This window comes from Equus przewalskii, chromosome 4 (genome assembly GCF_037783145.1).
Source record: "Equus przewalskii isolate Varuska chromosome 4, EquPr2, whole genome shotgun sequence".
In the NCBI taxonomy this organism is placed as follows: Eukaryota; Metazoa; Chordata; class Mammalia; order Perissodactyla; family Equidae; genus Equus; species Equus przewalskii.
This window is the reverse complement of record NC_091834.1, coordinates 10,109,817-10,123,611: the sequence shown is the minus strand read 5'-3', so window position 1 is coordinate 10,123,611 and position 13,795 is coordinate 10,109,817. Positions and strand designations below refer to the sequence as shown.

At 40.4% G+C, this 13,795-nt stretch overlaps 1 protein-coding gene across 10 annotated transcripts in view; it reads left to right on the top strand.

The window, feature by feature from the left end:
• VPS41 (VPS41 subunit of HOPS complex) overlaps window positions 1–13,795 on the top strand; it is a 178,748-nt gene that overhangs the window by 98,329 nt on the left and 66,624 nt on the right. For all 10 annotated transcript variants that reach the window (XM_070615442.1, XM_070615440.1, XM_070615443.1 and 7 more), the window contains 2 exons: window positions 7,720–7,839; window positions 8,981–9,127. In XM_070615442.1, the coding sequence (XP_070471543.1) occupies window positions 7,720–7,839; window positions 8,981–9,127 (267 nt within the window). The remainder of the gene's footprint in view (window positions 1–7,719; window positions 7,840–8,980; window positions 9,128–13,795) is intronic.

Genomic DNA, 13,795 nt, shown 5'->3' with positions numbered 1-13,795 from the left:
CCATAGAGGAGGGTAGCTAGATACATAGATTGGATCTGTCTGTCATCGTCGCTGGTTTTTTAATATAAAGGAAACGGCTCCTAAGTGGCACCTCTAGAGTTTAGCTTCTTTTGAACCCGTAACTTGTAGTTCTTGGTCACTAAATTGACTGTTACCTTATGTTGATATGTTTTTTGTTCTGTCTACATAGTTTTCAGAGGATTAGTTAACTTCAAGGGCTTGTCCAAAATCTGTGTTGCACTGGAGTTGTGTTTACTCAAATACTGCTGGAAGGCAAGTGGCCTGTCAGGTGGGCTCTGGAAATTCTACTGTGTACAGAGACTTGCTATGGGAGAGTATTTGGCCTGTATTTAACTGCTTTTAAACATGTTAAGTTAGCTTCAGAGAAAGGAGATTGAAGGATGATAACTTGCTTGTCCAGAGAGTAACCACTGAACTTAAAGGAATAATGTAGTGGGGAAATTCCCCTTATCTTCCTACGTGGTTTTTGTTCTCTCGTGATGGAGATAGTAAAACTGTTGGCGTTTGGAAACGCTGTGTGTTTTAAACTTTGGTTCTAAGCCAAAGCAGGAAGCAAGACAGAGGCACTGTCTGCTCCACTGGGTTCTTCTTGGTTACTCCTGCCTCCATCAAGACTTAAGACTTCCATCTGCCGTCGGCAGCCACCATCCCAGGGCTTCTCTGCGCTCACTGTTTTCTCATTTTTTCTTGACTTTTTAAATTCATTCCTAATCTTTTCTAATCTTGGGTTTTTAAATCCTTCTGTGATGACTCTTCCCAATCATTATGCCCTTTGTCTATTTTGCTGAGACAGCGCCGTTTGCCCAGGGACTTACATACCAGCCCAGTCTTCCCTCTTTGCCCCCAGCAAACGGCGTTGCTGGTGTTTAGGAAGCCTGAAGGCGTCAGGTGATTTATATATTGCCAGATCACGAGATGATTAAAAAGGAGCCAATCAGACTCCCTTTCCTCCATCAGCGGAGAGGGGTGATGGGTAATGATTGGGGTTATGCTTCTGGAATCGGCGGCTTTATTACAGCCCGATGGGAATCCTGCCACACGTGAGGGAGATTCTGGGATGTGCATCCTTACCACTCTGTAGTGTAGGAAAGTACTAGATAGATTTATCAGCACAAAACATAGGAGAATAAAGTATATTGCTGAGGATGTGAGGACTCCCATTGAAATATAAGTACTGAGAGTGCTGACTGCCAGAATGTGGATTTATGGGAAATAAAGCCCTAAAATACTTTCTCCAACAAAAAATAGACCTCTTGGAAACAGTTTTTCCTCTCTATGTACTTAGCTCCCATTGAGCTTAAATTGCTCTGAGTATTGTGATAATGACAATTCAATATTACAGGATGTGGAAGATGAACCAAATAAATTAACCAGCTGCTTTTAAGGGTAGTTCACTCAATGGCTCACCCTCTAAAATGCCTTGCAGAACATTCGTGCTCCGTAGGTCTCTAGGCAGTTTTATGCCTAGAAGAAAGAAATGGATTTTATTAAATGTCAGTGAAATACAGGCAGATAGTTTTGCGGTAAATTAGTGTAGAATGTTTGTAAGAAAAGCAGCTTCTCTCTTCTTAAATCACTGAAGCAGCACTTTCCCTGGCATTCCTGCCAGACCATGTGTTTCTGCTTGAAATTCCCATAGATTAGGATTAAAAAAGCACATGGAGAGTGGACCGTCTGGTCTTTCTCCCTCCTGGATGAAACTCCGTGTCCCACAGCATGTTCTCAGTCTAATCCTGCGTGTACAGCGTAGCTGGGTTTGGAGAGTTTCAAAGGACAGTAACTGGAATGATTCCATAATTCCTAGCTGACATTTAAGGTTTTATACTGTTTATGGATTGGAAAGTAGGACTCGTGAGTAAAGAATAAAGTGGAGTAGAGAGGGAAGGGAGAAAAATGTGCTTCAAGGGGCCAGGCAGGTGAAGTAGAGGAGAGGAGCGGGCCAGGTGTGAGACCACGGGGGGAAGCGGGCTCTGCACAGTCCAGGGGGCCTCCTGCAGGCATGCAGACACGTTTGCAGTGACCACAGCTCAGGCCAAGTGGGAGGCCAGTTTGCATCTTGGAAATAAAAGAACTGCAATTAGTTAAACTGAACAGGGGAAGACTAACCTCAAGAGTAGCAGTCAAATTTTCCACAAGTTGTGCGCAAGGGTATCCTCTGGCATTGAGCAAAGGGAGACACGCTGACGTGTCAGGAGTGGGACGGGGGTCAGCGTCAATGAGATAAATGAGACCTTTCTCAAAGCAGGGATGTATTAATTGTATGAATCATCACAGGGTTCTTTCCTTTAGATTTTTGAGATTAGGGCAGATTCCCATCTGTCCCTAGTAGTTTAGGGACGTTACTAACTACAGATGGGCTGAGTGACTAGAGGGTTTGGGGGAATTCCATGGCTCTTCTTGTCGTAAACACGTTGTGTGTGTGAGTGGTGAAGAATAAGAGTAGTAGACTAGGAAAGCCTGTTCATTATCTAATATTTATCATGCCTGTGTGTCTGGCAAAGTAGAAGAGGTTCCTTTCCTCAGTGCATTTGCCGTCTGTGGGGGAGTTGAAAAGTAAACACTTGCATCTCAGGGAGCAGATGTCATGTGGTACTCAGTATCCCGGGATAGAGCCAGCATGACCCTACAATGCGTACAGAACCAAGAATTTAGGGGGAAATTATTTGACTTATGAAAGAATTCCCCTAAATGACAGTCTTCCCTAATATATTGAAGGCTGTTTATCTACAGATCATTTCTTACTTTTCATCCACAAAATATAAAGTGACTGGAACTACTGCTATTTGAAAAAATCAGAAAACAACATGAGTCGTGTCTAAAATTATAATGTAAATTAGTTAAAATTTGTTTCATTACAGAAGTTGGTATGTTAGCCCCCCGCCCCATTTTCGAGCACCCCATCAGTGGCACAGAATGGCATGTGCCTGTCTGTACTATAAAAATATTATTAAAGGAGAAGCTGTTTAGCTCCTTTGATTTCATGTCAGAGCAGAGTACACAAGGTTTATTGTAATAGAACTCCGGAAACTCGGACTCAACCACGAGACGGACTGAAGTCAGAATTCTCTCCTTGCTTTTTTCCCTGCCCTCTGCTGGAAGTTTTTTCTTCGGAGCTAGAGCAGGAGACAAAGGGAGACCAGGGTCCGGTGGCCGCAGCTCCCTCCTGTACCTGAAAGCACACTGCCCACAGCAGAAAGGATCCTGGCAGTGAGTTTGGAATTCAGTTGGAAATGCAACAAGACTTTGTTAAAAATTTTCTAAAGAACTTAATGTTTTATTTAAAAAGTAGGTGCAGTCCATGTGAGTTAATTCTAATACATTTTCAGTATGCCTCAAACATTTCTTCTTTTTCTGTTTCAGTGAATTTTTTATATTGTTTTATCGTTTCATTCCAACTATTCCTCTAAATTATCCTGATCGTAAAAATAAGAATGGATTTTCATCCCAATATGTATTAACGTTATGAAAATAATTCACATATTCCGTGCAGAATAATTGTAAAGTAGAAATAATTACTATAAAATCTTCTGTCACCCATTTCTGGAATTAAGTATGATTACTTTGTAACATATTTTTCAGATTTTTATATGTGGATACACATTCATCTTTTATTTAAAGGTTTTTTAATTCAATAATGTGTTGCAATCTGCTTTTTTATTTAATATGCCGCAAACATCTTTTTATGTTAGTGAATGTACATATATAAAATCATTTAAAAATGCACGCATAGTCTTGAGTGGTGTAGCTCTACCACATTTTACTGAATCATTCTCCAGTTAATAGTTCATTTCTGGCTGTTATAGATAACTTTACGTACATCTTTACTCGCTTGTCTGATCGTCATTTCTTAGCATACATTTCTAGGTGTGGACTCTCTGGGATCATTTGCAAATCTTTGAGTCAATAATGCTAAAGAACCCTCCAGAAAGATGGTGACACTACTGCTCAGCAGTTTGAGTGCGCCTTGTTTTCTGGGCGTGCGCACATGCGTGCGCGCGCACACACACACACACACACACACACTCTCTCTCTCTCTCTCTCTCTCTCTCTCTCTCCAGCGTCTGACCTTATCATTTTGATTCATCTTTGTCAGTTCTTTCTTTTCTTTTTCCTTCATCTGTCAATTCTAAGACCATTGCTATACTGTTTTGAGTATTAATTTTATAAAATGCTTCACTGTCTGGCAGGGAAAATCCACATCCCCTCCTCAAAAAAATTGCTCAATTAAAAAGAAAAATTCCTGTTATTCTCACATTGTTTCCAATGAATTTGTAGCATTTTGGAAGTTCTAGAAATAATTCCTTTGGGATTTTCTTCGGGCTCGCATTAAAATCATTGGTTAACTTAATGAAACTTAAGCTCTTCAGCGAGAACTTTGAGTCTTATTAGCCAGGAACATAATGTCTCTTTCCATTTATTCAGTTCGTCCCTCAGTAAAGTGTTTTTGTCGTGTGGCGGGTCCACGCACATCTGTTTTTGTTCATTATGAGTTTCCAGAGCTGTGACCCTCCCTTGTTTACAACTGTGATTGCATCCCCTCCGTGTCTCATTTTCAACATGCTCTGGTTGCAGACTGATTTCCTCTTTTACCCAAGGATGGAGAGTGTTTATTTTTTTGTTTCAGTATCTCGTGTTTTTCTTATCCTTTGTTACTAATTTCTTAGTTTTGTTGTCACTTGAGAATAAGGATTTTTTTTAATTATTTTTTTTAGTTTTAATCTTGTTTTATTGAGGTCGCATTGGTTTATACCATTATATAAATTTCGGGTGTACATCATCATATTTTGACTTCTGTGTAGACTGTGTCATGTTCACCATCCAAAGTCTAGTCGCCATCTCTTACCGTACACATGTGCCCCTTTGCCCCTTTCACCCTCTCCTCTACCCCCTTCCCCTGTGGTAACCACTAATCTATTCTCTGTATCTGGCTGTTTAGTTGTTGTTTTATCTTCCACATATGAGTGAAATCATACAGTGTTTGACTTTCTCCATCTGACTTATTTCACTTAGCGTAGTACCCTCAAGTTCTATCTGTATTGTCACAAATGGCAAGATTTCATCTTTTTTTAATGGCTGAGTAGATTCCACTGTATGTGTGTGTGTGTATATATATATATATATATATATATATACCACATCTTCTTTATGAAGGATTTTTTTTAAAGTTCTTCTCTGTTTGGGGGAGTGTCTCATTCTTGTGGAGTCAGGAGTGGGGAATTTCTCTTATTCCCTGGATAAGTCTTATTGGTTTCAAATACTGAATTTGTCCATAGTGCTAGTGTTTTTTCTTATTAGTGCATATTAACTGGGAGAAGTCTCAGTATTCAGAGTTGAAGTTGCTGTGAATTTGTCACAGATTTTGTGAGAACTTGTCCAGATCTTTTATTCTGGACAATGTTGGGGAAGGGAGTTTTATGTTTCGTTTTTGCCTGAATTGGAACACCGATGTCTGTTGGGAAAATGGCTACCAAAGAATGTCATCATTGGCGTGGCAAGGAAGAACTGTGTTCTTTTTTTAAAGCCTGCCTTCTGCATTTACTAAGGCAGTTTGAAGTTTGGACGGTACTGCCCCCTCACATAACTGGCACAGCTGCCCTTGGTAGATGCCCTCCTTTTGCCAGCACACCTGCTTTCCTTCCGAGCTGTGTCACCAGCATTGGCAAGAGTGGCTGTTCAGGTGTCAGCTACCAGTGCTGACCGAAGCCTGGGTGCCCCTGCATGAAATTTCCCCTGTCACCCCCTCTTCTCCAGCTCCCATTGCACTGAGCAAGGCGGGTGTTTGACTATGGGATCTCCCCAACCAGCTGCTTCCCAGACAGGCTTTTTCTTATAATGAGTTGAATCATAGCCTTCACCAGAGTCTTATTTCTATCATATTTTACAGAATTTTTAATTTAAATTTGGGACATATATAATTTTTCTAACACAGGTTCAGATTGTTCCCCTTTTAATACTGTGTTGGTCATTTCTGGGTGGGAATTGGTGGGGGGAGGAATTTGATGCCTCGCTCCACTACGCTTCGCTCCTGGCCATCCAGCCACCCGAGCTTCCAGCAGGTGGGAATGGAGCACTCCCCGGGCCCAGCCCACTCCTTACGGTCACCTCCACCTGACCCGGGCCACAGATGGAGGATGGACATTTTGGTCTTATCAATTCCTTGTATTTAATATAATTTTTTTAGCTACCTTTCTTTAGTGCAGTGTGTAGCAAGAGCTGTATTCTCAGGCTTTCTCCTCCTTTCCCAAGTTTCAAACCTATCCTGTCACAAAATACTAAACACATTCAGTGACCTCCTTGCCTCTGTTCTCTGCTGATGGCCTAGGGAGAGGCTGAATCAGACAGGCCGTACGTAAGGGTCTCTAACTGGGAGCTGGAAGGCATGGCAGTGGTGATTGCTTACCTGGGACCTGGGCTGGGAGAGGACGAGATGGGTTAGAAGGTCTTTGAGAGTGTGGAGGATGTCCTGTATCTAAGGGGAAGACGGGACTGCACATGTTCAGTGAAAGCCCTGCCTCCTGCCTGCACGGTGGACGGTGTGAGGCCGCCTTTCTTTTGCATGGATAATAGGCAACTTCAGACATTTATGACATTTTAAAGGGACCCTGCTCTGCTCATTTGTGAAGATGGACACTTATTTAATTTTAGGGTTTGGCGGGATTTTCTTTGCCTTTTCTGACTTACAGGAGCCTAACTATTGAGAAAGATATATAAAAATTATAAGTAAAATGTGAATTTATTCTTTCTCTTGTTACCTATTTTCCCCCCTCTTTTGGGGTGGGAAGGGACACAAAATATACTAAGGTAAACTGAAATTGACTCTAACAATAGGAATTTTAAGAATTCTATTATGACATCTGTCATTAGCATTTACTTTTAAAGGTAAACGTATTTCAGGATTACATGCCTGAAGTTATATATTATATGAATTGTACATTGTATGTGTTAAGTTATATTGTATGTCTTTTCTTAAAGGATTTAAATTGGATATATCAAGAAAAAATACTTTATTATATCTTTAATAATGCATGAATTACTAGAACTACCTCTTCACCAGTCTTAGGATTTTGACCAGTTATATTTGGCAGTAAAATCTATCCAGCCGATTTTTTAAATTCTAGATTCTTCCCTTTAAAATAAAGACCCTTGCTACTATGAACTTTTTAAAGAAGTTGAATCCTAAAGCAAGCTTCTCTTATTTTATGACATGAATTGCTCCTCGAATGTCATTGTCAAATTAGTTTTCTTGGGTTAAAGAAAAACAGACTATTCTAACTATTAAAGTTTGCTCTGTGACTAATATCTTACTTTCAGAAAAAAAAATGATGAGGTTTTAATTTCCCAATTTACAAAATAAATTAATTCCTGAGTAATCGTTTGAAGAACTTCCTGTGATACAAATCTTTTGACTGACTAGTGTGTGTTATTCTCCATGAATTTTGGTATTTTGGTGCCATCTTGTGGCTTGGCTTTGTAGTAACTTTAGCACTCAGATACATTTTAAACAGTGTCCTGGGCAGGATAAGATGTAGTGGAAATTCTTTCCAAAATGCAGATCATATACTACTGTAAATCAGCAGGAAAAATGTTGAGAATAACTTGTTTGTTTTTTGGTCAGTGAACGGTCAAGAATCATAAGTAGGCAACCTAATATATGCTTCTCAGTTTCTAAAGTTCTGTCTCCATGAATTTTGTCCCTAGTTGCTGCTGTTTGAACGATCTTGGATGAGCAGGTGGAAGTCTTCAGTTCTGCACGAAGGGGAAGGAAACATAAGGAGTGTGAAGTGGAGAGGCCACCTGATTGCTTGGGCCAATAACATGGTAAAAGCACGGCTCCATCGTCCTAAGGCTTCTTCAGAGGAAGAGTGGGTGGACCAAGGGGCTGGACCAAAGGGAAAAGATGCCACATGCTGTGGTGGTCATTTCTAAAAGATCCAAATGGCAATTGATAGCAGACCTGGAAGGTTAAAGAATTAGATTGCTTTTAGCTTTCATAATAGAGTAATTCCCAACATCTTCTGGACTCTATTTTAGAGTAAGAAACCCGAGGCTTGGAGAATAGCCAAGAAAATGAAAAGGCATCTTAATAATTGAAGGGCTGCATTGGGAATGTGATCTTGAAAATACCATTTGCCTATTAGCCAAGGGCAAGTAACAGTTGATATGAAACAAGTGCAGGATATTGCTGATTTCTTTTTGACTCCCAGTATAATTACAAGCAGAAAGTAGGCCTGCCTTATAAAAAGTAGATCGTAATTTTTGGTGCTGCACTTACTTAAAGTTTACTCAGTATGAGTTAGGGCCAGTAGAAAGTTTAAAAATTATCTTTACAACATCTGGCATATCTTTTGGAATTTCAGGGTGTAATTTAGTAAATTAGCTCTATTCAGTTTTAAGTGGTGGTAGAAATCTCCCAGAATCTACCTCACTATTGAGGACTTTCTTACCTCTTCCGGGTCACAGTGAAGGTAAACAGACCTGTGGCCTCGTGGTTGATTTTCAGTTACTGCTTCCTTGATGTTTCCATTTGAGTACTTTAAAATGTCAGAAATAGCTTTCTTTACATACTGGTTTTTCAGGTTCAAAACATTTCTAAAAAACAAACTCCATTTTTGTAGTGGAGCAGTACAATTAGAAATGTTACTTGTCCGTCATTTTGGAAACGCAGTTGTTGCTATCTGTACAGTTCACATTTGCATTGTATTTGAGTCACTGATGCCGTCCACTGATAAAACCTCTTTCATCCATAAAGAAGGAGAGAGGTTTCTTTTATTTTGGCTTCTCACAGGGTTTGTATGGAGTAGGAGCATTTTCCTTTGCATAGCTCCCAGCAGGGCTCAGTAAACACTGTCAGTATTTTGCAGTGCTGGCTATCGGTGGTGTGTAGCAGTGGCTGTTAATAAGTTTTCCTTTACCTTCCTCCTCCTGAGTAGAAGATACTTAATGGTATTTTATTTTCCAGGGTGTGAAGATTTTTGACATCACCTCAAAGCAGAGAATCACCAATGTGCCCCGGGACGATATCAGTCTTCGGCCAGATATGTACCCCTGCAGCCTGTGTTGGAAGGACAACGTGACACTGATTATTGGCTGGGGGACATCTGTCAAGGTGGTTTTCCTTGTCTTTATGATAAGTCTGTGTTGTTATAGATCCACTGAGGATGATCCAAAGAATATGAGTTCTTGAATGGCTTCTTGGAAACAAAATATTTTCACCTGAATATTACTGTCCCATGATGATCATTTAATGCTCAAATTCTTTCATATGCATGAGTTTTAAGACATGGTCTGTCTTTTCCATGCCATGCAAAACAAGTTGTGCACCTCTCTCTGTTCAGAATGGTCCTGCCTTTCTTGATCCTTTTAAATTTCTCATAACCCAGTTGGCTGTAGCTGTTTATAGAACATGTGGTCAGCCTTGTTGGTTTGTCAGGCTTTCCTTTCTTTATTCTTTCCATTTCCCTTAGCTTTGACCCATAGCTTCTTCATTAGAGTTGATGGTGGAAAAAGGTTAAAACTAAACCATCCTGCTTGCTTGGTAATAGTTTGACTGAGTGGAGGCCCAGATTAATTGTCATTAAGATTTGGGACTATTTTGTGGTGTATAATTATCTGCTCTTTCCTTCCCTGGATAAATGAAATTTAGTTATTCCACAAAAGGAGGCCCAAAGCTTGTTCCCATTTATTTCATGCATACCAGTGCTTGTCTTGTACTGGATACTTCAGAACCAAAAGTTGTTTGTGTCCCTTTAAAAATATGTAGCTTAATCTAAACAAAATAAACTGAAAATTAGCTGAGGTAGAACTGGTATGAGAAATGGTAGAAAATCCCAGCAATAGTCTAATGGAGGAGCTCAGAGTTTAGAGTCAGACAGACTTGAGGTCAATTCCAGCATCTACATTTATTTCCTGTGTGACCCTCTCTAAGCCTTACTCTCCTCATCTGCAGAGTTGGAGTACTACTCCTTCTCACGTCCTAAATTTGGGGGAGCATTAAATGAGATAATGCATATAAAGAGCTTAGCATAGAATCTGACATATTGTAAGTGCCTGATAAATATCAGGTGTCATCGTTATGCCGTAAAATTCTTAAGGAGTCATGAAAGAGACATAGCTATTTAAAATTTATTCTTCTCTGGAAAAGAACGCATAAAAATTATTAATGTAATGATTGCTATTACCAAAACAATCATTGGATGTACCAGAAGAAGATAAGGTCCTTCTGGCCCTTACTTTGACATATTTAGGTTCTCTTTTCTTTCATTCTAGTTGAACATGGAGTAATTGTTTTCATGTGTTAAATGAACACAGCCTGATTCACATTTAGGGTCAGAGGAGGAGGCTGTGCCCAGTAGTCTAGGAGGAAAAAAGTGATTCCTCAGTCTTCTTATCCCATGTGTGTGGTTACTCATATGATAAACTTATATTCTGCATATTTAACAAATTCCTTAAAGGGACCAGGTGGCTTTTTTCTCTGTTTTAAAGTTGTGATTTTCTTTTCTTTTGGTGAAACACAAGGAAAACTAGCCTAGAGAGACATGTAAGAAGTTCATTGATTGCCTACCAGAAATGCTTTCTCTGTTAGGCAGAACAATGGCCCCCAAAGATAGCAGATCCTAATTCCCGCAACTTGTAAATGTTTCTTTATATGGCAAAAGAAGTAATTAATTAAGGATCTTGAGATGGAGAGTTTATCCTGCATTACCTGGGTAGGCCCTAAGTGCCATCCCATGTGTCCTTATTAAGAGAGAGTGGTCCCAAAAGAGAGGAAGGTGCTGTGGTAATTCGTTACAACAGGCACAGGAAACTAGGACACTTTCACAGTGCCCAAATTACGCTCCAACTCAAAACATCTGTCCTGTCAAATGTTTCATTTAATTGGAGATTCCTCTTCTTCAGACTCAATTAGTAATATGTTGAGGACTTCTTCTCAGTTCAAAATCTTACTGTGTTGTATTGAAGGAAGAGAAGATAGGACATAATTTTTCTTCTCAGAGAGAGAACACTCCTGTTGGGGAGAAACAACCACAAGTTATGTGCAATTAGAGCTAGCCATTTCATTCATTCATAAAGTGTGCAATTAAGCTAGCTATTTCATTCATTCATAAAGTGTGCAGTTAGCTACCCATGTCATTCATTCATAAAGTGTGCAATTAGAGCTAACCATTTCATTCCTTCATTCATTTGGCTGACAAATACTTACTGAGCTCCTGTGATGTGCCTGGCAATGTTCTAGTGTTGCACATGCATGCCTAGACAAAAGGGTGGGTTCTCTCCCTGGGGAAATTTACACTCTAGTGAGTGAAGATAGACAAAACAAACTAGCAAGTAAATATACTATGTTGAGGGTGGCAAATACCAAGGAGAAAGATTAAACAGGATAATGGGGCAAGGGGTTGGGAGTGGATGCCATTTAATACAGAGTGGTCCAGGGAAGGCCTCTCTCTTGACTAACATGTCATCTGGGCAGAGATATGGAGGGAGGATGCTGTGCAGCTGTGGGGGCGGAGGTGTCAGCAAGGGAGCAGCTGGTACAAAATGGTTGAAGCCAGAGTGTGATTGGTCTGTTTTTGAGAAGCATAACAAAAGTCATTCTTGGCAGAGAGGATGGGGCAATGTGCAGGACAGGGACAGAGGGGAGAGAGGAGATATGTCTATGGGTGTGTTGCGGTGGAGCAGATCATGTAGGGGCTCAAAGGCCTTTGTGAAATCTTTAGTTTCAGTGAGATAGGAAGCCAGCAGAGGGTGTTGAGCAGTGGAGTTAGTTTAATGGTCTAACTTGGATTTTAAAAGGATCACCAGTCACTGTCTGGAGCAAAGGGGCAGGAAAGAGAAGAGATTGGATGGGAGGCTGCTGCAGTAACCTCAGTGAAAAAGAGTGGTGTCTTGGATCAGCCTAGTGGAGCTGATGAGGAATGACTGGATTCTGGATATATTTTGAGGGTCGACCCTGTAGTATTTGTTGATGGTTGAGTGTGGGACGTGAGAAAAAGAGAGAAGTCAATAGTGACTTTTTTTACTTGAGGAACTAGAAAACAAAGCTACCTTTTACTGAAATGGGAAAGACTGCTGATGAGCATGTGTAGAGGGAAAAAGAAGTTGTTTTTGTGCGTATCCACTCGAGATGCCTGTTAGACAGGTAAGTGGAGCAGTGGAGGAGACAGATGAAGCAGTTAGTGTTCATGGGCAAGAACCTACCTGCGGTTGTAAAGGGCTCTTGAAATCATTGCTCTGCTCTTCCACTGCACCTGAGCTCTGGGCAGCACTTAGCTGTCACCTGCTGCTCCCCATCTATGAGACAGGTGCTGGGAACAGAGCTCAGACCACGGAACTGAGGAGCGGGAGATGGAGCCACGGCCCAGCTGGCACTGGTGCCATGTGTCCTTGTCTTCAGAGAGGTCGTAGCATGGCCCGAGAGGCGCAGTCTGGCCTTGGCCTGAGTTCACTTCTTCCAGGAAGCCTTCCTCCCCTGCCACTGGGTGCTCCTGCTCTATGCTGCTGTACTTCCCCAGCACACTTGAGTAAAATGCCTTACTTCATTGTATCTCCCCACTGCACCATAATCTTCCTAAGAAAAGAGATATGTCTGTTTTACAAAGCCCCTAACTCAGGACTGGTGTCCAGTAGTTGCTCAGAAGTGCTAGTTAGTATTATATATATACTCGTACTTTGTATTCTTATACTTCAGACCGCTTGAAACAGAAAAGTACTCATGTACTTTTGTCAGCACATTAAAACAGTCGTCCATTTGGCTTTGTGGAGTGTGCTTGTTAGACAGTTTAGTAGTTGCCCTGGAAAGTGTGGGCAGAAGAGGATAACATATGAAATCAAAACTCTAATGAAAAGAGAAGGATCTTGGGGAAAATCGGAGACGTTGTCTGATGTGCACAGGAGACAAGTGACAAAAAGCAGTCAAGGGAGGAAGTAGCCGATCACTTCTAAGTAAATAAATGCTTATACCTCCAAAGCCACGGGTTCAAGTCCTGTGTTAGAGAAAGCGAGTACTTGCGTGTATTCACTGCGTTGCTGGACGGCAGTTTGGACGTGTGTATTAAACAAACAAAAAAAACCTTGTGAAAATTCACGTACCCGTTGGTCTATCAATTTTCTTTCTAGCAATTTATCCTAAGGAAACAAAAGTCCAAAGGTTTTATAGACAAGTGTGTTAATTACACCATTGCTTGCATTAGAGATAGAGCAAATAACTAACGTCTAAAAGGGGATTGATTAAATACATTATAGTGCACTTGTGATGAAATACTATGGAGACATTAAAGATTCTTGTTGTGGAAGAATATTTAATAATATATCAAGTTATTTGTAGTAAATCGTTAGGTTAATAAAAGTAGCTTCCCCCAAAAAAGGATTGTTAATAATGTTCACTTTGTGCTGAGACAACAGATATTTGTTTTTTCTCTTTTTGTTTTCCTGTATTTTAGAATTTTCCATATTGTAGCTATACTTAGGATGTCAGCTGTACAAGAACACAGTAAATGTCATCTGTAAGAAAAAGGGAAAAAACCTGACCCCTGACGAAGGTTGTATGGGGTCAGTCCTTAACTTCAGAATCAGTCTTAACCTGGATGGGGAACTTACGTGCATTTTTGTTGTGTCTTATTTCAAAATAGAATATATTCGCTTTTGAAAGTATAGCAGAGGAAATAGAAAATATCCATAGTCTTACCACCCTAAAACAACCATTGTTAACACACATATGTGTTGTGTATTGTGTGTGTGAGTGATAAATAACACACACATAAATTTGTATCCAAACTGC